The sequence below is a fragment of the Fonsecaea monophora genome (genome assembly GCF_001642475.1).
Source record: "Fonsecaea monophora strain CBS 269.37 chromosome Unknown Scaff101, whole genome shotgun sequence".
NCBI lineage: Eukaryota > Fungi > Ascomycota > Eurotiomycetes > Chaetothyriales > Herpotrichiellaceae > Fonsecaea > Fonsecaea monophora.
The window spans coordinates 26,147-47,977 of NW_019174032.1; the positions used below are offsets into that span (position 1 = coordinate 26,147).

Consider the following 21,831-nt stretch of genomic DNA (forward strand, 5'->3'; position numbering starts at 1 on the left):
ACTTCAGCCTGCTGCTGACGTGGCTCCACCAGAGCCAGGCATCCTCTCAGCCGCTTCATGCACCTGAACGGATTGGGGAAGCTCCCTGCGCATGGGCGTTGAGCCGCAGCCCGCGGCTGAGTCATGAAGTCCACGATAACAGGTGTAGGTAGGCGTGGGGAGTGATCTATTGGAGTTCTGCTCGGAAGTGAACCTGCAAGTGTGCATGTGTTTCCTGCTCTTTCAGACTTCGTAGTTAGCAAGGCGTCGATTGCCCAAGTGCACCTGCATACTTCCGTCGCGAAGACGAGGCAACCAGCCCAAGAGTTGTCCTCAGCAGAGACAGAAAGGCGTAGAACGACAAGGCAGGAGTGACTCCTCAATTCCAGAAAGTGCTTCATCACCTCCACGATGCTAGAATTGTCACTTTCATGCCAAGGCCGTGACAAACTGCAGAGCAGCTGAAGTGATCAATTCAGTTCTGTTGGGGGTTCCAGCCTCACTCGGATTACCCAGTGCCGCAGTCACAGACAGAGCCCGTTCGCACTGCCAAAAGACTCCCTCGTCAGTGGTATACTTATCTCAAATGGCAGATACTAAGCCTAGGGGGTGGGCGGTGTTGATCGGAATCAACTTCTACCGCGACAACAAGTCCTTGAACGGCTGCGTTCATGATGTCACATCAGTCAAGGCATTCCTGGACGAGAGCGCGCCTCACATTGATGCCACAGTCTTCACGGCGAGTCAACCTTCCGACCCTACTGCTAACGTCCCTTCGGAAGAACCTGCCCTACTACCCACATACGAAAATGTCACTAGCGGGCTAGAGAGGATAAAAGAGCAAGCAAGAGCTGGAGATACAGTATACATTCATTACTCGGGTCATGGTACAACAGGTCGGACTCCCCTAACAAATAGCCAAGATCCACATCTTGACACGGAGGAGTTTGCGTTGGTCCTGTATGACGAAGCTCACGGAATGAGGAAACTTCCGGGAAGCGAGCTAGCAAGGCTCTTAAAGGCAATGGTGGACAAGAGCTTGGTCGTCATTTTAGTTCTTGACTGTTGCTTCTCTGGAGGCGTCACCCGAGACGGATCCAGGAGCAGACCAAAGGTGAGAAGTATAGACTACTACAACAGTATCGCTGCTACTTATTCCTCCCTTCCTCATAGGGGTCAGGGGCCTCTTCGCGACGGCAGAATGGCCCCTCAGTGGTTGATCAATCCAGAAGGCTATGCTACTCTTTGTGCCTGTGGACCATACGAGACTGCTGAAGAGTTTGAGTTCGATGATGGAAAGTTTCACGGCGCGCTCACATATTTCTTACTCCGGGCACTAAAGGCGTTGAGAAGGTCGGGTGTTGAGATGGATACCCAAGCTCTGTATCAGCACATCTGTGCTAGATTTCATGCTTCAGTACCTCACCAGAACCCTAGACGCTTCGGCAACGAGACACTCTCATGGTTTGGAAAACGTTTGGTCAATGGCGACAATGCTTTCAGCACTGTTTTCTTCCCCCAAGAAGGTAGCCAACTGTGCTTACGAGCTGGCTATGCGCACGGCGTTCAACGCGGTGACGATTTTGCACTTTGCCCATTGACAGAAGCACGCAATGCAGATCCCAGATCGGACAGTCATATTCGGGTCACTGCGAGTCTCGTCCGCGGTCTCACATCGGACTTGGTGTCGTCCGCCCCAGACATTTCTCTTGGTAGGGTCAAGTCGGGCTGGGTGGCTACGCCTCGCACTCAGCTGCGGCTTCAGAATACTATGATACAACTCAGCCTAGAGGACGACGATATCAAAACCTGGCACCAAAGGTCTAATTCCAGAACGTTTCTCAGATTTTGTGAAGACGATCTGGGTGGCCAACCTTGTGCATTCAAAATCCGCGTGAACAGTCGTCGTGAGTACGAAGTCACAGACCAGTCAAGTCAGCCACTGGTGTGTCTTCCAACTGTGCCCTGCGGCAGAGACGACGCAATAGATGTTGCCATCAGTATCCTTGAGCATGTCGCGATTTACAAATCAATTGAAGCAATCGAGAACCGCCATCCAATGCCACCATTCTCTGAGTCGTTCTCCATTCAACTTCAAACCCCAGAGGGAAAGTGTGCGGTAAATGCCGGCGTTCTCGACGTCAAAAATAAGGATACGTTGACAATCAAGATTCAAAACACTGGCAAAGCTTCAATATACGTCCACCTGCTCGACCTGCGCCCTTCTTGGAAGATCGTCAACATGATTCAAGACGATGGCACGGACTATATCGAGGTTCGTGGAGGGAGTGAAAATCGCAAGATGACGATCGACATGATAGTGCCAGACGACATTGTGGCCCAGGGGCGGAAATACTGCGAAGATGTTTTTAAATTCTTTGTGACAAGTGAAGCAACCTCGATCGACCGGCTGTCCTTGAAGCAGCTCCCGAAATCTGCGGACGACGTTGGTTCTGGCCTGCGTGGAGAACAGGACACCATGTCGACCTTTCTTCTCAGGCTTACTTCGCCCATGCGAGGAGCTAGAGCAGGGGTTTTGTCCGAGAACTGGCAGGCATTGAACTTTGTTATACGCACCACTATAGATGAGGGGTCCGGGGTGATGTAGACTGGTCTGTCCACCTGTGGACCCTCGGAGGTGGAACGGTAACGTATCGATATGTTGTTAGCCCTAACAAGCAATATCCTCGCGCATTCTGGTTACTTGGTTCAGATCTCATGGAGCCAGCAGTGGAAGTCTTGTCCCTGTATTTAAACCGCATCCTGTATTCTTGGTAGAGAGGCTTGTGAGCACGAGTCATAACGTCACATATACTCGGCCTCACTACTATCATTCTCCATATCTTTGTACTCCCTAGAGGGCCGGCAGAGCATGAGTCTGTCTATCTTGTCTCTCTGTCTCCTAAGCAGCAGCATCCTCCAGATCCGTCTCGCTGACCGCCTGGCCGCCATTGACCACCTTCCCGCCCTCGTCCACGAGGATGTACTTGCCCTCCCCGGCCGGTGAGCGCACGGTGTACGGACCCTGGCGGACACGGGGATTCGAGTCCGGCGCGGTGAAATAGACCTGGTCGCCTGGTCGGTACTTCTTCACCTAGCCCCACGGAGCGAATCAGATTTGGAAACTTCTCGAGAAGACTGGCTTGTCTGTCTGTCTGTCGACTGGTACATCAGAGCAAGACAACTCACCAAGCTATAGGGCTTGATGTACGGACGACCGCCCGTGTCGGCGACGCGGAACCTGGGGCTCTCATCCCTGCCCGCACGCGTGTGCGACTTGTTAGAAGCGCGCGTGCTGGAAGTGGACATGAGGATCTGGGGATCTGAGTGCCAACATACCCGGATTGTTGGGCGTCCATATCGAAACCCTCACAAATGTACAGGGTTGTCAGCCACGTATGTATAGTATGGCCGCTGGTCTGGTCCGTTGTATGATAAATTGAGAAATGATCCGCGAATCGCACGATACGTATTGGGTCCGTAATGACCAAGGTGGCGGCCTCGGTACCTATGTAGATGAGGCTGAGTCCTAGGCAGCGAAAGCGAGGCAGAAGAGAATGAAACAAGAAAAGGCAAACGAGCCACTCCACTCGATGTACTTGTGTACATATATACCAATCACACACAAACATGTCTCCCACCTCAGGTCAGCCGACCAGCTAGCAAGCTAGAGCTGCCTGACGCTCGACCCCCTTTTCCCTCCAATCATCGGAATAATCGTGGTTGCGTTACGGCTTCACTCTCTTTCCCTTTTCCCCTGATCTCTCACCAATCAGTTTCGACTCGGATTTGCTGGCAATTTGCGCAGTTTTGAAAGTTTGTCTTTGCCTTGTCAAGCAATCATGACTAGACTACGTTTAGGAAAAATTAGTGGGAAGAAGAGGGAGAGAAAGGAAAAGAGCGTCAGAACGAACAGCCGAGCTAGGCTTCTGATCAAGAGAGGGGTCAGATTCGCCCATATTACCGCCGAAAAGAAAAGGCAGTGATCAAAGACAAGATGAATGGGATGGGGAGGATCTTGACAGGCTGGATGCAAAGGTGGTCTCTGTCTCTGAGACACAATACCCAGGCTGAAGACTTGCCGGATCGGCAGAGTAAGTAATCCACTGCTCCCTTCGAGGCGCCTCTTTCACAACGACTCGTTTCATTGTGAATGAGATGGGGATGGTGTGTATAGAGTGCTGATAGATTCTCCCCGTCGTCAAGTCGAGGACTACCCTCAGGGTTACCCGCGGTTCTCTACCCTAGTCGCCACGCACAACGCCTTCCACGTGTACCGTCGCTTCTCGACCCTGCGGGCTCGTCTCCTCCTCCTGAAGCAGGACAAGTTGGCCGCGCTCGAGAAGCAGCTTGAGATGGTCGACCAGCAGGAACCCAACCCGCTCTTTCTCGCGAGCTGCAGGCGGGACAAGAACGTGGAGCGAGAGGCCATCTTATCACGCATCGATACCGCTTTGGTGGATTATGGCAAGTTCACACCATTTTCGTTTTCTCACGCCTCCCCTCTTTGTCTCGGGACTTTCGGAGAGGAAGCTTTGCTGAAGAGGGAGTGTGTCGTTCAGATTCGATGATCGAGAGGAGTCGACAGATCCTGTCCCTCGACCCTGCCAAAACCCGGGACATTTCGAGCCTGGATCATTGGGTCGAGGGCAACGCTTGCTTAGCGAGGGACGAGACAGCATACCTTCTCCGGCCTAGGGACTTGGTGAGCATTGCACCGTTGCCAGACGACGCTGTGGCCCGAGTCGAGGCCTGGCTGGCGGATCGACTCATACACTGTTGGAAAGATTTTAGAGAGGTGAGCCCTCGTCGAGGACCAAAGCGGCTTGTGTAGACCATAGCCGTCTGACTCGCTCATTTGCTTACCTACAAGGACGCTTGTCCCGGCTTAGCTTCCATTCCACAACGTCTCGAGGGATCCCAACGTGTACATCTGTACCAGCTCGGCGTTGACACGGGCGACTCGGTTCCTCATCGCCGTCCTCCTGATCCTTCTCCTGCTCATCCCCATGGTGATTTGCAGCGCACAAAAGAACATGACGGCGCGGATCGTGGTTGTCGGCGTCGCGGCCAGTTTGTTCATAGCGATAGTCTCCGTCGTTATCAAGGCAAGATCCATTGAGATTTTCATGGCTGGAGCGACGTACGTGACATCTTTCCATCACTGCACTCGAGAAACAAAAGCTATTGTCCACCTTGGTCAATGCTGTTCATGGCTGACTGTGACTGGTTAAAGATATGCCACCATTCTGGTTGTTTTTGTTGCTGGCACCAATGCGGGCAGCAATTTCTGAACTTTTGTCAGATTCGCTTCCGAGCAGGTTTCAAGGCATCGGTGAAGAGTCGTAAGTCTCAAGTATTGAGATTAAATGTTTCGAGTCTTTAAATCCTGAGTAAATCCTGAGACAGGTGCTCTCATACAACAAGTAGTCACTCCACTCAGACATCTCTGATGCTGGTGATGGCCGCCAAAATAGCAATTGCCACTTGATGCGCTTGTAAGCAGATTTCCTTTACAAGGTAGACAAAGCCCTCAAGGAAAGAGGCGAACCGTGTTAGGATATACTCACCTCCCGCAGTCGTGACAATATATGAGGAAATGGTCCACGCTGTCTGGGTAATGGCGACCGGGTCAGACCCCGGATCCCGCGGTTTGTACATGTACCAGAAACCAATGACCAGACTGAGCACCAGCGGCGTTGCGCTCCAGATGAGGATCTTCCGAATCGACCACGACAGGACCAGCTGGAGCGCATATCTGCCCCTGTCCGGGAACCGGTCTCCCTCGTTGAAGTAGTGATGGATCCAGCCTCGCCACATGTTGTCCTTGTCGTGCCAGTCGTGTCGATACGCGGTGTACAGTTCAGCCAGCGCCGCCTCGGTCTGCCGGTCAATTTCTACAGGAGTGTGGTAGTCGTCTGCGGGATGGCATTCGTAGATTCCAAACCCTCCCACATGTTTCAGCGAGAGGAGTCGGTGGTGCAGGGGCCGCAGTTTCCAGGCCGTCTTTCGGATCCCTTCAAAGAGATCGACGGGCTTGTCGCCCTTTGACAACGACACCAGCACCTCGCGCTTCAATCCTGTCGGGTTATCCTGGATGCCGACCACGACATATGCGCCGTCCTGCGCCTCTATGGCTCTCTGCGTCATCTTGGGCCGGGTTCTCATCCCATGTGACCGCGCGCACTGAGACGGGTGCTTTGTAAGCTGGGCCTTGAGCGAGCTGGACGTTGAACGGGTGAGCCTGGATGGATTTTCCTTGCGTTTGGGGCGGGGAAAGTGTAGACTAGTTTCAGAGTCTCCTCGATCGGTCTTTTCATCCTGGGCGTCGATTTGGAATGGAAGTGGCTTTACTCCGGCCACCGTCGGGTCTCGTTCTTCCTGGATGTCCTCTGTCACGCCCAAGCGTTAGCCGAGACCGTGTGTTAAGAATCGTGCTGTGGTAGAGAGGTAGACCTTGCGCTATCCCCGCCCTCCACATTCTGACTGACACTCTCTTGAACTTTGGAGGACGACAACGAAAAGGTTGACTTTGGTTGGATCGGTATGGGGGGACTGAATACCACAGCAATTCTTTCTTGATGGTATTTCAGGAATCAAAGAGACAGTAGTTGGACCAAGTCAAGCATTGTCAGAACCATCATCAGATGAACCCTGTTTGGTCGAGCGAACTAAAAGCCATTGTGCGACCGGACACCGCTCTCTCCGGTGCAGGGCATATACTACTCGCTACTGAGTAGATGGTCATGGGGCACTAACGAGCGACTGTTTAGCTGCAGGCTGCCTCAGGCTTGACTACCTCGTACTGCGCGTTCAAACATGGAACCATGGTCTCAGGCCCCCCAAGCTACTCTCCTATCGTTGTCCATCACTTATTCACACGTCAGGGGGCTCGGGACGATCTTACCTACCGAGTACTCGAAGGCTCTGTGGCACTGAAGTGTGCAATCACCAGAATGCGAGTGTCTGATTGAGTAACGTGACCACTCGTGCCACTGTCGTGGCCAAGTGGCCTAACGCCGCCCAGCTGCGGCCCGTTGCGTGATCTTGGTATTACGTCACTACACGTAGGAGACGGGTAAAGCTTGGCTGGAAACCACTCTGTCTAGCCCCTTGGCAGCCTTGCATTCCCAAAATCTTAAGATACTACAAGGTGAATGGGTGGTCAAGTAGCCGAGAAACCACTGCGAGGTGCCAAGCAGACAGGCAAAGATGAGGGGTTGTTGCGAGATTGAGGGGGTATATCACTCTAGCGCGAGAGGGAGACCACTTGTCGTGTACTCGGTAGTAGTCAGCGAAAAGCGGACCAGTCGACTCGACGTCTCTTACAGAATCCAGCAGAGGACAAGCCCAGTCCGTCAATCTATCGTATTGCACACCATCTAAGGTTCCAACCAAGCAAATGATCTAAAGCTCATCTTTTACAAATACACTTGGCTCGGGCCTTCCGCTATCCTTCAACAAATCCACGCCCTTCTTCTTCCTCCATTTCTCCCACACGGCCCAAAACTCCTTTTCCATCCCCGTCTCCATCTGATCCGGCAGCACCACCACATACTGCACATACAGATTTCCAAAATCGGGGGCATCATGATCGTGTTCGTGAACGTGTCCCTCTCGATAAATGGGCATGCCTTCGCCCTTGATCGTGTCGGTCTGGCCGGGTTGAACGACTTCGCCGCGCTTGCGGGACAGCGGGACAACGTGCCCGTCCAAGTGCGTAATGTTGCGAGTCCACTCGCCCATCCACGCCTCTCTGAGTGAGAGAACCTCTTTCCAATATAGGTCGTTGTCCTTCCGCCGGAAGAACACTCCATCAGTTCGCTCCGCCTCGTTCTCGTGGATGCCTGGCTCTGTCTCCATTATGTAGGCGTAGAGGTTGCCCGCAATGTGGTCGGGATGTTCATCGGCTTCACTTTCAAAAACAAGTCTGTGACCCTTGGGCATTCCCTTCTCGATCACAGCAGTCAAGGTCGTGGGACCTCTGACGACCTTGTTTCCTCCGCAAACCTTGCATTTGTGTTTGATGCTCTTACCCTGTCCCCCGCACTGGTCGCATCCCATCTGCACTTGTTGATATATTCCCGGTGCCAGCATGTGCTTCTGGATGACAATACCTCGACCGCCACATTTATGACATGTCTCGACTTGGCCATCCGCAGAACCTGACCCTTCACACTCATCACAGATTTGTTGCTTTTCGATTGTAAACTCCGTTTCTCCACCAGTGTAGAAGTCCCGCAACGGTACGTGCAATCGGACTTCTAGATCAGGCCCTCGCCGCACTCCACTGCCGCCTCCACGACCAAAATGGCCTCCGCCACCGAAAAATCTGGAGAAAAGGTCGAAAGGGTCGTGAGGGTGACCACCTCCACCCCCTCCTCGCTTGTGGTTCTCTAGCCCTTCATGACCGTACTGATCGTATATCTTGCGAGTCGTAGGATCAGATAGGGCTTCATATGCTTCTGCCACCTCCAGAAACTTCTTCTCATCTCCCGTGGCCTTGTCTGGATGGTACTTCTTGGAAAGTTTTCGATAAGCTGTTTTGAGGTCACGTTCTGAGCAAGATCTGTCCAACCCAAGGATTTTGTAGAGGTCTTCGGCCGCGAGCGAACATGTGATGAGGGCAAAGAGAGGGAGAAGACGGGAGATGAGACGGAGGAGGAGCATGGTGGGCAGCTTCGCCCTCGCAGGGGCAGAAGGACGGGTTTGTCAGGCGTTTCAAAGCGCAGCAGCACAATTCTATGAACTCGGCGTCATAGTGTGAACAGTCTGAAGGAACTTGGAGAATGAACCAGGACTAGGTTTGCGCTTGAGCAACGTGGCCGGACAATTTGAGGGACAAGTGTGGAATTGGAGGGTTGATTGATATGCACATGCGGCCAACATGTCCATCTCGCGAACAGCGTGTTTGGCCGCATTCTCCACCGGAGTCACAAACTGCGCAATTGGAACTTTTGTTCCTCTGGACCGATCCTTGTACCTTGCTGTCGCTTTGCTTGCTCGAGGGTCGACTACTTCTCACCTCCATACACAGCATGAAGGGTTTCGGTGTGCCACATCATACTCGAATAGGAGAATCCTTGTTGATTCCTGGCGAGGCCATTCTCAATAGAGGCCAATCCCCAAGGAAATGAGAAACCAAGTCTCTTCACCCAGTCAAATTCATCTCCCAATTGGGAGGGAGTCCTTGTTTCCATCACCAGGGTCCTTAACAGGAGACATGAAGTCTGCAAGCGTTCAAACATGCCACTGAAGACAGGTGTCTGGCGAGAATTCATGTCAACCTCGTGGGATTGACCTTATTAGCCGCATTTTGAACCGATCCAAGGGTTCGGCAATGTACCTATGTAAGTACCTTCTACCAGCCAACACCGGTTGTGGGGAATGCCGATCGAATTATGCATGTTCCCAGGTCATTGAGACAGCAGCCGCCTCGTCCGTCTTCTTGCTTGATAAGGAGTGGCTTTCCCTGGAGCTGCAACTGCAACAAGCAAATCGGCGCAGAGAAAGTAGGAGGCTTCAAGTCCTGATCCAACCAACGACTTCTGCTGCGAGATCTTACTGCCATCACCCTTATGCGAGCTGTCTCACCGACTGCACAGCCGATGGGAGACATCTGACTACTTCCAGGCTCTCTATCGAGGACTCGTCATATTGTGTTGCCCCAAAAGATGGTTGTCCCGTCACGAACGTTCTCAGTATCGAGAGCAAGGTGGCGTTGTTCTGCTGGGTATTTGAATATTGCAACCCTTGGACGAATCTTGTTGTGCCTCCAATAACACGGTGTGGTGCTGTTGGACTATTCCTTCCCTACGAATGGGTGCACAAGAGCTGTCAAGGTATAAAGACGGTCCTCCGCTTTGAATTTCAAGGAAATTCCTGCGCTACACGGCTTGCCAGGTGCGGCTCCGAAGGAGTGAAGTTCTTCATATACCTCCCAGCACCTTCTCGAACGACCTTCTGATCTTCCTATTCTTCCAGCGGAGGCTGTTGAACTTGATTTGATCATCGCTATTCACTATCACGATGCGCACCTTCGAAGCTTGCGCTCTCTGGACCCTGAGTCTATTGTTAGGCAGCAAGATACTTGTCACTGCGCTCCCCACCTTCGATTACATGTGGACCCATGTGAGGAGTGAACGCTTCTACAGCAGCAGTGGCGAATGTCGATCAGATGAAGAGGGTTGCTTTTGGCCAGGGTATGCTCTCTTCCTGCTATGGTTCTTCCTGCAAGTGGCCAATGTATAACATGGCCAGCAGCTTCATCCGCCCAGCTGTTGAACCCAACGAGGAGGGTGACCCGGCGGTGAGGGCCCCCGCGGCTGTGTATCCACATGACACAACTCTGGCTGCCACCGCTACCGACGACAACACCGCTACTTCCTGTACACCAAGCACCGAGACGGCACTCACTGCGGCCGCGGACCTGAGGTACCAACGCCGTGATGAAGACACAGAGGTCATTCCCCCTGCCGTCCGCTCTCAGGAGACGACTCTCCCTCCCGCCAACCCCACGCCGTACCCGTGCACCGGGCTTGTCCAGCCATGCGAACCGGGCTACAAGGTCTTGCTGTTCAATGGCCTCTGCATCTGCTATTATCTCGGACCTCGCGGTGAAGCGAGGTGAGGTGAGAGAGCTGTGGTCCCAAAAGTCTGGGTGGGCTCCTCCTTCGCGCGCGCGGAGCGGACTTTGCGGTTCGAACCTCTTTGGCGAAGTACATTACATTTCACCCGTTGTATTACCCCCACTTTTCTTTGGCGAGATTCCTTTCGAGAGGTGGTGGTAGCAATTGGGTGGAGAGGGTGGGGGGAATTTTGGGCCGCGAGTTCGACTGTGATATGAGTGTGTGTACCTGACAGGTGGCGAGAGGGAGAGGGTCAGAGAGATATCGAACACGTTCACTATTATCACTAGGTACGAAGCAGAAAGATTGGTCTGGTCTGATCTGAGCTGAGCGAGATTGATTCTTTGGTATGGTATCGCATAGCATGGGATGGCAGGGTAGGGTGCATGAATATCCTGTTTTGTACTCGCACTCGGCACTCACTCACTCACTCACTCACTCACCGTCTCTCCGCCCCATGGATTCAGGGTTTTGTATTTTGTATTTTGTATCTTGCGTTCTATATCTCCTTTTCCCCATTCCATACCTAGGGTGCTAGGTAGGTAGCCATGTACATCTGTTTATCAGTCCATCTTGGTATCTTAGTATCTTGATATCTCGATACAAATTTCTTCCATCGAAAGGAACCAAACATTCTTTAGGGTCGAGGCTCAATCTCCATGTGAGCAGTTGTCCGTGATAAACCGGTTATATCTTGGTGCCTTGGGCAGGTAGGTACTCTATCCTAAACACTTCAGAGCTCGTGGGTCGTGTCCCAAATTTTGACTAGTAGGTACCTAGGTAGAGGTGTGTTGTAATGTAATGTATTGTACATAGGATGTATCTGTCGCGAGTCTCGCTGGCGGATACGAGAGTCTATCTTCTTCGCGGGGTGGCTGAGGTCCCCTCGTACAAAAGCAGGATATTACAAGGGAAGAGAGACGCTCTTAAGCAAAAATGGTCAGACAATCCTGCTGGGTAAAAGTACAGCCAAATCCTCAAGGAGTCTCGTTCACGCCCTTGCTCCTCGCAGCCACTAGCTGTTGGAGGTGCTTCTGTTCGGATTGATCAAAGGCCCAAGGCGCCGTCTGGTTGTTCACAGTCTGGAGCAACTCCTCCCACGTCAATTGCCCAACTGTTCCGACCGCTCTTCGCAAATACGCGACGACGAGAGACACCTTCTCCCAATCCACTTGTTCATCTGCACGATATAGATTTCTCCATACTGCGCTTGCGAGAACCGCGTCTCCCTTGATGAGGCCTTCGTCGTAGGACGCCAGTATCCCCCGATATTGCAAAAACAGGTCCTTGAGGTATCGACTTCGGATCCCCTGGGCAGCAAGATTGTGCAACAGTATCATCTTGTCCTCTGCTGCCCTTGAAAAATGCTCGATCAGGTAGCGGTGATAATCCTGATACTCGGTTTCGGATTCGAGCATCGCCCGCAGATTTGTCACGACAACATACATGTGCAGAAACGTTACTTGCGACCAGGTCGAGAAGGTAGGCGGCAAATCAAGAGTACTGAACCACCATGAGTCCTTGTTTTCGGGTAGAGGTTGTCCCAGCTCGGCCCCCTCTTGTGCCGTCGCCTTTGGCGGTCCCTTCCCCGTGAGTATATTCATTCGTTGCTCCTGTGGAATGGTGTAGTCGGCAGGTGCCGCACAGAATTTGAATATCGCTTCGGTTTGGCCATAGATAGTGTAGGTCCTTGTCGCGGCCGGCATGTTTTTCCTGAGTGATTCGGCAAGGCGGGTAGGGAGACTGAACCTGCTCGGAGGGTTGCTGAGGTGCGATTGGATTTGGCGCTGCATCTGTGATACGCTTACACCGGCGCCGGGGAGGGTGGGTTGTGCAGATGATTTGTCTTTTGGTTCTGGTGGTGGTTCCGACTCGGATTTGGATTGGGGTTCGTTGCTGGGGAACGATGCCGTCACATTGGACGTGACGGTAGGGGCTGTGGTGGGTGGCAGCGATTGATTCATTGAGGCCTCAGTTCCGCTTCGAGCAGTTTCTTGCCGCCATCTCGAGGAAGTGGACGACAGATAACGTCGCCTGGGAGGAGAGGAGCTCTGAACTCGTGGAGTCGGGGAAAAGGACTGGTTCACTTTATTGTTGGAGCAGGAACTCAATAAGGGAGTGCAGCGGACATTTGATTCTGCTCTGACACTTTGTCTCAATGCTCGAAGGCATTGAGAGCATATGCTGAATGTGTTCATCGTGCCGGGTTATAGCAGGGACGAGATGGTGGTGCTAACATTCGAGACCATTGTGACAAGGTCTAGAATTTCTCCTCTTCGCGTCCGCAAGCTCCAAAAATTGAGCGCGTCATAGAGCACGATATGGAGATACGTCTGACGACAGATAGTGTTTGGAAATCACGGAAATTCGAGAAATGCTACGAGATTATTCCGTCAGACAAGTTGATTACGTTTCGGTGACCTGATTGGGCGGACAGATCTCACTTAGTCATTGAGTTTGGCATGTTTGCACACTTTGCTACAGCGTGGCATCAGTCACATCTGCGCAACAATTCGCCGCTCGGATCTGGTCAAATTTCCATCCTACCTCCCTCGTTATACCTGGAGCAGCTAGATTTTCGCCCCCCCTTTCGCCCTTCACATGCTGGCTGCTCTAAAAATGGAGTTGCTGACTGACACTGGACCCTTTCTCTTCGGGCTCTTAAGCTGAAGCTTTCCTATGCAAGTGCTTACCGAAGCTTGTCTGAGAGAAAGCCTCTCCATCAATCGCTTACACGCTTGCAGCCCCCGAGCTGAATTAAACTCTTCCAACGCCCCCTGCGGCGCTTGATCGTACCTGAATTTCCCTTCTTGGTCATCGTCTTCCCGCCGTGGCTCTATATGGATTGGCCTCGTTCCATTCCCAAGGACTGGAAGAGACACGAAGGATTGAAGGACACAACTGATGATCCTTGATGAAAAGAGACGAGCCATGTTGCGCGTTTGCCTGTTACCAGTTTGCGATGAAGGCCTTAGAATTACCGAAAGGTTATCAGTCCATGTGGCTGAGGATGATCCTCAGCCGGGGTCAATGTTGCCCGCTTTTGGTAGTGCTTACGGCCCAGCAGATTGCCTCACGAACAGCCCCCCCTCCGCTCACGACGGTGGCCGTATAACACATGGCTGATCCCTCCTGATCCCTCACTTTCTCACCCTCTGTGCTGCATCTTCAATTCTTCCCAGCGGGTTTTCAGTAATTTTTCTTTCCTGCACAATGGCAGCCATGTCGTCCCTTTTCATTCCCGTCGCTCTTTCTTTCGCCAATTCTGTTCTTGCAGCACCTGCGCCAATGGTCACTGGCACCAATTTACCTGGTAATATCGCTCAACAAGCAGGTGGTGGCCTCCCGAATCAACCTGGCAGCCCGCATGTCTCCCAATCTGGGTTGTCTGCTTTCCAGCTCGCCAACTTCCTGGAGAATCTGGAGTCCGCTTTCTTTCAGGAAGGACTAATGAACTTTACACAATGGGGAACCGGAGGACAGACGAACGGTGTGAGCAACATGGTCGTGGTATCACACATTGCTGCTCAAGAAGAGGTTCACGTTGCGTCCATCGTGGGGTTGCTGCAAGCAAATGGTGCTCAGGACGTCGCTCCATGCGAGTACAACTTCCCCACCACGGATGAGACCAGCTTCCTGGCTTTGGGGAACATCATCACCACAGTCGGCATTGGCGCTCTGATTGCCCTGGCAGATGGTCTTTCCACGACTGATCCTGGCTTGGAGGCCACTGTCGCCTCGATTCTTCCTGTGGAGTCCCGTCACGACGCCTTTTTCCGCATGACCGCAAACGAGATCCCGAATCCTACCACATTCGAGACACCGATCAGTGCCATTTGGGCCTACAACTTGGCCCTCGACTTCATCGTCGGAAACTCATGCCACAACTTGCCTTCGTCCATCACTTCTCTCCCCGTCTTCCCTGACCTGGGAATTGTCGGCTATGGTGGACCATCATTTGCAAACCCTAGCGCCCCCGGTAAATTGATCTTCAAGGTCGGCCAACCAACCATGCTCCCTCAAGGGTGGAACTCGGGACCACTGTACATGGCTTGGGTCAACCAAAACAACGTCCCTGCATACACTGCCGTCACCCAGCAGGGCGATGAACTGCACGCAGATGTGCACCCAGGAATGTTTGGGCTTGCGTTCGCGGCACTGACGAACCAAAACACCGCGACCAATATCAATGACTTGACCAAGGCAACGCTGGCTGGACCCTTGCCAATCCCACTTACCTGAGCGTCCGTATGAGGTGGCGGAGTTGGTCGAAGATTGAATGCTATTCACGAACGTGACAGCTGGCGGGTGGCGCCGAGGAGTTTGCGAGGATAAAGAGGGTACTGGTCTCTTGAATATTGAGCAGGAAGGGGAGACGAGCTTTGTATGCGTTAGCCATCAGGTTGGAATCCATTCTCATACCTTTTCCAACACAATGTGTCTTGTCCGTTCTTTGCGCTCTGTACTCCAGTATGCCCTATTTTTTTGGTGATACTTGTTTGTCTTGGACCATCCACCCATACGGCCGAATGGTCTTTGGTCGACATTTTTCTCCATGTTCCTGATCCACGACGGCCACTGACGCCTTTTCAAGATGCACAGGTTTTATACCTACAATACCGCCATGGTGGCTTTGGCCCACTTCTCTCTTGAGTTCGTGTTCGGCATTGTATTTAGATCTGTAGTGGGCGGGCACTATTACGAGAGCCAAGGGGCGGGTACTTCCACCGAGTTATGACCTCGTCCACTTCACTTCACTTCTTCGCTCTCTCAGTACATCCGACTCCATCTCTTCTCGGCTCATTGTTATCTTGACAGAATTAATCATTAGCCATGTGCGCGCTTCAACTCACCTCTCCTGAAAATACAAGCGCTGTTTTCCGGCCTGAATGCGATATCTGAGATGATTCTTGCTGGGTGACATTTGATCATGTCAAATTTCATTTTCATCGATGTCCAAGATACCTCTGGGTACAACCAGAACAGAATCAAGCGCCATGCTGCCGCAGGCATCCATCACCGAAAGCGTTCAGCCGATGTTATCCTCCGTCAGAATCTCTCATCGGCCCGAAAGGCACTGACCATTCGTCCTCAAAGGAAGCCACAACAAGGTGAAGAAGAAGATAAGACAAGGAACGTATTGCGAATGCGGCCAGCACGGCAAAATGTGCGCGTGCGGGATCCTAAAATCGCGTTGATGTTTCGGTGGAGAGCAGGAGGACCGACGGCTCTCAGGCCTCCGAGTGACGATCTGAAGATCGAGCACGTTTTAAGCGAATCTTTCAATTGGATGATGGGGCAATACACCTCGTCATGGTCCTCGCTGGTTCAGTGTGATTCGACAGTCTTCGACACCAATGAAGAAGTTGAAATCTTCAGAGAGGCTTTCTACATTGTCACCGACCTCTTGGAGATACGAAAAACAGACGCTGCGTTTGCGGTTCTCCGGCGTACCTTGGATGCCATTCCACGGATATTTCGAAATCCTCACCCCGAACTGCTGTTTACTCTGGTTGAACTTGCGTACGGGATCAACATGGGCCATGCCTCGGTTCTGCATACTCGGATCAGATTGCATGTGGCTGACCTCGCATCTACAATCTTAGGCACGAAGCACCCATTGACGATCCTGCTCAAGTCTGAATTCAATGCTTCGTTAACAAATCACGTTACTGAACTTGTGTTCAGATGCATTATCGATGCACTGGTGAAAACATTTGGACTTAATGCATATCAGACATTAGCCCACCAGATGGGCCGTTCCCAGTTCTATTCGCGCACGGGTCGAGGCGAAGAAGGCGAGCAGTTGCTTATTGATATTCACGAGCGGTGGAAGCAACAATACGGTTCTGACTCGTCTCTTGCGAGTCTTGCAGGGCTTGAACTGTGCCTTGTACGCCTACAGAATTGCCGCCAGCGAGACCAGGACCCTCACCTAGATTCAATGCTGGAGGCTCAAGCCAACAATGCGATGCTGAGGATCGAAGTCATGGCTGGAGTCTACTCAAACAAATTTACCGACAAGCCTTCGTCCCATCCCAATCTGCAGCATCAATATCCGTCGACAATGGCGCTGTCGCAATGGTTCCTCCAGAATAAACGTTATGCATTTGCACTGCATTGTTATGAGCGTGCGAAGCAACCCACGACGGATCATACTCACACTTCAACAAGACGATTGGGAGATCTCATCGTTGACACGACGGAGAATGCTCTGCATGATATCTTGTGGCAGTCTCACACCTTGTCGATACTTCCATCACAAGCTTCCGTGCCTGGAAATGTGGTTGCAATGTCTCCGGCCTGTGACCATGAGAGTTGAGGGGGACACCTGAGCACTCGACCCTCTCTCTCTCACACACCTTGATGCCATTGCAGGGGCAGCCGCCGCTGAGATGTTTGAAAGTCAGAGAACTCATTCCCGTTTGGAGCGCCAATCTTCCAGCATCGTCTTTCAGCATCTGAGCCGTTGTTCAGTTTAATCACTCGCCACCCCGTCACGATTTATCATGTGTACTGCAATACATTATGGAAGACGGAAAGTCGTACCGCCGGACTCATGATGTGTCAATCTCGCAGGTGGGTGGCCGCATTGGCCGCGTCCCTGCAGTGACAGCCTTCACTGCTGGTGGCACGAACTTGGATCTGGAAAGATGGTTTCCGTCAAGCCCGTTCGAATCTGGCTGTCTCCGTGGGATGCACAGCTGTTTGCTTACTATTGTTACTGGGTTGTATCTTCCCAGTCAAGCATGCTTCATCCCTCGTTGAGCCTCCAAGCCAGCATTTGAGGCAGACAAAATGCTCCGGACATTCACTGTTCCCTTCGCCTCTTTCATTCCGCTGCAGCTAAGGGAGGAAAGTGCACAACATCTTGGTGATGCCAGGAGCCGCTGCAGGTTATCCGCCTCCAGCATACCCATGCACTTCTCCGATATCAAAAACAACGATCTCCACAAGTGATGTGGTTATACCTCCAATTCCGTTCTTCGACGCTCAGTTCATGTCACTGAGGGGCAAAACTGCAACGCTGCCTACTACGATAGTCCAATTTCGATCTCCAACTACGCCAACGACGGGATTTCAACTGATATCATCAACAGCTCCCTGCGGTATAACGCAGCCGCTCCCGCTACCATTCGGCCCCCTCAGAATGTGAGTCTCTTTTTTCCATATTGGGGCATCGGAACTCGAGCGCGAAGCATGTCGCCATAATGAATATGACAGAAAGAAAGAATGGACTTTTTGGAATACATTTGCTCCACATGCGGAAGAGAACTTCCACGCGAGATTAGGGATGACCTTCGCCATCCCCCAGCATGATGTTATGAAATGCGCAGAGGCGGATATGACGGGAACTCAGTGCGGCGATGGAGCCCCATGCAGCGTGTCAAAGAGTTCCGAAGGAGCCCGACCCTACAAGCAATATAAAGTTGTCTGTCTAAACCACCTTCGACTCGTTCTAGAGACAGCTTGAGGCCTGGATTCTTGAGGATATTGTACACAATGAGGAGCGTTCTAGTCACTCTTTTTGTCAGCCTTGCAGGGCTTGTGCTGACATCTGCAGAGCAGCGTCCAGGTTTGCTTCTCATGACATCTCCCTGGCTCTACACTGAGTGCTAACAGAGATTAAGTTGTGCATAATCGACACGTTCGCCGTTGTAGCAACGAAACTGGACCATGGTTTTATGGGAACGACACCAACACTTGGTCCTCTTGGGGAACTCAACACTCTGGAACAGGACAGCCTCAACCTCAGCCCACAGGAGGCTATGCATCTCAACGACCTTGTGGCGGCGAATCTGGTGGCATCATATGTCCTTCTTCTGGACCAGGGATAGTTCCGAGTGCTCCTGCTGGCAGTGACAACAGCTCTCAGAGCTTCACAATCAGCCCCGAGCTGAGCACCCTCTCCATGTCCTTCCCCTCCTCGAACGAGACGGCGATTTCAGCTACCAGCGGCCTTCCAAGCTCTTCAACAAGCACATCATTGGGAAACGGGACTTTCACGACAGGAAACACCGTGCCTACACCAACCGACTCTTCGACCAGTAATATAACACTCGCTTCGGGTGAAAATACTCTTCCCGCTCCATCATCCAGCACTCCTATAGCAAATGGGACAACGACGACAGACAGCTCCAATATCTCATCGACAACCACTACGACGCTGCGATCCACTACTACGATCTGGGCCTTGCCTCCTTCTAATCTCTCCTGTACCTATGTATCAGGCTCAAGTTGCAGTCCCTACAACAGCTCGAACTCAGCATGGCCCACTGGGACACCCACTGATGGTCCTCTGTGGACGAATACTTCGTTGTCAGCTTTGGGATATACCTCGCCTCCAATTGAGACGGACGCATCGCCTATTGTCGAAGGCACTGTGATCACTCTCACGATAGAAGCCACTCCACAGCCGATTACGCCCTCCCCGATCACTCCACCACCAGAGGAAATCACTCTAACGGCCACCGTTCGGGGGAAACGCAATCATACCTCATCTGTTACGAGCTCGGGACAAGCCATGGGATCTGCAAACAGCACAGGCTCTGTCAGCGATTCAACATGGCCAGCAGAGTCTGCACCGATCACCATGACAATCGTGATAGGGAGCAACATGACCAGCATTGTTTCGACGGGTCAACCATTGACTCCACTGACATCATCTTCTCCTTCACCCAACAACTCGTCGTTGATCTCGGCCATATCAAACTCAGCAGCACCGACAGGTTCGCAATCCCAAGCCGCTTCTGAGACTTTTCCAATAACAGCGATATCCTCGTCCACAACATGGTCGGCCGGTGCCACAGCCTGGACATCAAACTCTTCTGCCCTGCCTGTTTCCTCGCCAACTCTTAATGGAACGGCTTCCAGCACAGGGGCGCCAGCTGACAACTCTACGTCAACGGGGATATTCAACGCTACTACAACGTCATCAACAGTGAGTGGCGGCGCCTCGGGTTTTCCAGCAGCGAGTATAACCTCGTCACCGTTCTGGAGCAATACCACAAGCAGCGGCGGCCAACCGTGTTCCCTGACCCCATCGTATCTGTGGAGGGACTGGAACTGGACCACGCCCTTGGCTCCGACAGGCAGTGACGCTTCTAGCACGACGAATGCGCCTGAGCCGACTGAACTAAGCACCGCGTCTAATGCTACCACCAGCGAGACATCACCGACTCCCTCGACAGCGACGTCGCCTTCCGCGGACAACGATAACTCTACACTCAACTCCGCTGGTCCTCCCTCAGGTCTGATGCCTATAGCTGCTCCATCATCATCATCGACCGACCAGGAAACCAACGGCACGGCAACCCCAACCACGGGAGATTGGTTTGCAATGAGCACCCAGAGCGACGGAGGTGTCCTGACGACGTTCGTGACTCATTTCGGTCCCGTACAGTCGGTCTCCGAACCTGCCGACAAGCCCTCAGTTGCGGGCGTGGGTCCTCCTCCATCGTCGTCTGCGTTGCCGTTGCCGTCGGCGAGACACCATGTCGTCGTCCGTCCAAAGAGGATGGCGACTTGGGCAAAGATGGACGAGGCCTGAATTCACTTTTCCGTATGGGAGAACTGAGTATTCGATGATACGAAGCAGATGTACGATAGTATCGTCCGTTCGTTCACCCACCTACCCACGGGAATCAAGGGATTGGGGGACGGGGGGAAGCGTATCTACGGGTTCTGTCATCGGTGGGCTGGAGTAGGGACTATGTCAAGTCCTTGTTTCCTTGTCTCTGTAGGAGCAGACACGTGCGGGAGAAGTAATTGTTGTAATATCATTGATCATTAATCGGATGCTTTGTGTCAAGTTCATAATCCTCATTGTTGAGGATTGGTCTTTGTTCGAGGCTGGCTTCAAGTCTTATGCTGTGTGCATGCGGTGTGATGACACCAGTCTTGTCTGATCTTCCTCCCGCCCAACGAGATGATTTCTTCATGTATCTCGTAACAACGTCTCGGACTGAGCATCTTCCCTGGCCTTTGCTGCGCAATATGCTTGAGGTCCTTGATTCTACTGTCTCCGTGGGCAGTAGATCTTCGATTCTGCGCAGGGATTGGTGCGAGAGTCAGCCTATGTCGACGGCTTTGTCGACATTGAGGAATTTGCTGCCTGGGCGCAATGGCGGCAATATCGACAGTTGGTGACTTCGATGTTGTGATTCTAAATTATGATTTTGTTCTGGGGAGAAGTATCGTGCTCGGTCGCGTGGTTTGTCGATGGGCTCGATGGTGAAGTGAATATCGACCCTTAGCCCTGTCACCTGTTTGCGGTGTAGATTCCGACGATCTGTGTACAGCAACTGAATGATTCACCTCCACGTGTGTGGCAATGCCGTGGTCCGTCTCCCATTCATTCAGAATCAATCGGAGTGAGCGGTGCGCTGCTGATACCAGATGTCGCGGGGGTGGCAGCATCCTCGTCCTGGCCAGGGCGCAGGCTGGATGAAGCTCGAGTGGCGGCGAAGGACTTTTGCGTCCATTCTGCAATCGAAGCAGCAGGTCCGCCCACGATTGTTACCGCTTGTAACTCTGTATCCTTGCCGAGAACGGTGCCTTGGTAGCGGACTGCTTCGCCGGTCTTGCTGTGGCGCTTCTTCAACGCTGCTCAGGTCCAACGACAAAGTCAGTTTCACATTTCTGTCACTACCACCTGACTTTGGAATTTTGTCGCAAGCAAACTCTCCGTCACTCGAAAACCACAGCAAGGCGATGAACTTACCAGAAACATAATCTTCCTGCTCGTCCAACCCTGCCGCAATCTCCTCCACGTTCACATCGTCTCCAAAGCCAGCGATCCTCCTGATCTCCTTGTTGACCGGCCCATGCGCCCAGTTCACGAACGCCTCGACTCCTCGTAAATCCTCAAACGGCACCCACACTCCTTCCATAATCTCCACATCACCCCTCACGCTCTCCTCCACGGTGTTCATCTGCGGCACCAACGCTCCAGCCTGAGTCAGCGCGAGCCTCACATCCTGAATAGTCGGCACGAAAGTGTTGTGCGTGTTGAACGCATTTTGAGCGGTCGAAGACGCTAGTAAGAGAAGATAGCGAGCTGCAAGGTCGGTGACAGTATCGATCACCACAGGTCGCGCGGCGCTGAAGCCAGCGGCACGAAGAATTTGAAGAACTGCCGGGCGCAAAAGCGCGGTGTGAAGGTCGGCTGAAGTCATTGTGACTGCCTTGCTGGACGCGTTTCTGGTTCTGCGCAAAACATAGA

The 21,831-nt window shown here is 52.5% G+C and overlaps 11 protein-coding genes across 11 annotated transcripts; 6 read left to right on the top strand and 5 right to left on the bottom strand.

Moving 5' to 3' along the window:
- Positions 1–565: 565 nt before the first annotated feature.
- On the top strand, positions 566–2,587 carry AYO21_09755 (hypothetical protein; the record flags this gene model as incomplete). The annotated part of the gene is made up of 1 exon (XM_022659684.1): positions 566–2,587. One exon carries the CDS (start codon positions 566–568, stop codon positions 2,585–2,587), a length of 2,022 nt encoding a protein of 673 aa, XP_022507989.1.
- A 294-nt stretch (positions 2,588–2,881) lies between these two features.
- AYO21_09756 (hypothetical protein) lies at positions 2,882–3,288 on the bottom strand (the record flags this gene model as incomplete). Its single annotated transcript, XM_022659685.1, has 2 exons — positions 2,882–3,073; positions 3,169–3,288. 2 exons carry the CDS (start codon positions 3,286–3,288, stop codon positions 2,882–2,884), a joined length of 312 nt encoding a protein of 103 aa, XP_022507990.1.
- A 688-nt stretch (positions 3,289–3,976) lies between these two features.
- On the top strand, positions 3,977–5,273 carry AYO21_09757 (hypothetical protein; the record flags this gene model as incomplete). The annotated part of the gene is made up of 5 exons (XM_022659686.1): positions 3,977–4,073; positions 4,168–4,528; positions 4,678–4,777; positions 4,872–5,122; positions 5,216–5,273. The coding sequence occupies 5 exons, from the start codon at positions 3,977–3,979 to the stop codon at positions 5,271–5,273; spliced, it is 867 nt and encodes a 288-aa protein (XP_022507991.1).
- A 145-nt stretch (positions 5,274–5,418) lies between these two features.
- AYO21_09758 (hypothetical protein) lies at positions 5,419–6,129 on the bottom strand (the record flags this gene model as incomplete). The annotated part of the gene is made up of 1 exon (XM_022659687.1): positions 5,419–6,129. One exon carries the CDS (start codon positions 6,127–6,129, stop codon positions 5,419–5,421), a length of 711 nt encoding a protein of 236 aa, XP_022507992.1.
- Positions 6,130–7,386: 1,257 nt separating this feature from the next.
- AYO21_09759 (hypothetical protein) lies at positions 7,387–8,649 on the bottom strand (the record flags this gene model as incomplete). Its single annotated transcript, XM_022659688.1, has 1 exon — positions 7,387–8,649. The coding sequence occupies one exon, from the start codon at positions 8,647–8,649 to the stop codon at positions 7,387–7,389; it is 1,263 nt and encodes a 420-aa protein (XP_022507993.1).
- Positions 8,650–10,231: 1,582 nt separating this feature from the next.
- On the top strand, positions 10,232–10,609 carry AYO21_09760 (hypothetical protein; the record flags this gene model as incomplete). The annotated part of the gene is made up of 1 exon (XM_022659689.1): positions 10,232–10,609. One exon carries the CDS (start codon positions 10,232–10,234, stop codon positions 10,607–10,609), a length of 378 nt encoding a protein of 125 aa, XP_022507994.1.
- Positions 10,610–11,584: 975 nt separating this feature from the next.
- On the bottom strand, positions 11,585–12,571 carry AYO21_09761 (hypothetical protein; the record flags this gene model as incomplete). Its single annotated transcript, XM_022659690.1, has 1 exon — positions 11,585–12,571. The coding sequence occupies one exon, from the start codon at positions 12,569–12,571 to the stop codon at positions 11,585–11,587; it is 987 nt and encodes a 328-aa protein (XP_022507995.1).
- A 1,249-nt stretch (positions 12,572–13,820) lies between these two features.
- Positions 13,821–14,849, top strand: AYO21_09762 (hypothetical protein; the record flags this gene model as incomplete). The annotated part of the gene is made up of 1 exon (XM_022659691.1): positions 13,821–14,849. One exon carries the CDS (start codon positions 13,821–13,823, stop codon positions 14,847–14,849), a length of 1,029 nt encoding a protein of 342 aa, XP_022507996.1.
- A 688-nt stretch (positions 14,850–15,537) lies between these two features.
- Positions 15,538–16,929, top strand: AYO21_09763 (hypothetical protein; the record flags this gene model as incomplete). Its single annotated transcript, XM_022659692.1, has 1 exon — positions 15,538–16,929. One exon carries the CDS (start codon positions 15,538–15,540, stop codon positions 16,927–16,929), a length of 1,392 nt encoding a protein of 463 aa, XP_022507997.1.
- A 1,590-nt stretch (positions 16,930–18,519) lies between these two features.
- On the top strand, positions 18,520–20,157 carry AYO21_09764 (hypothetical protein; the record flags this gene model as incomplete). The annotated part of the gene is made up of 1 exon (XM_022659693.1): positions 18,520–20,157. The coding sequence occupies one exon, from the start codon at positions 18,520–18,522 to the stop codon at positions 20,155–20,157; it is 1,638 nt and encodes a 545-aa protein (XP_022507998.1).
- An 804-nt stretch (positions 20,158–20,961) lies between these two features.
- On the bottom strand, positions 20,962–21,784 carry AYO21_09765 (hypothetical protein; the record flags this gene model as incomplete). Its single annotated transcript, XM_022659694.1, has 2 exons — positions 20,962–21,212; positions 21,331–21,784. The coding sequence occupies 2 exons, from the start codon at positions 21,782–21,784 to the stop codon at positions 20,962–20,964; spliced, it is 705 nt and encodes a 234-aa protein (XP_022507999.1).
- Positions 21,785–21,831: the final 47 nt, after the last annotated feature.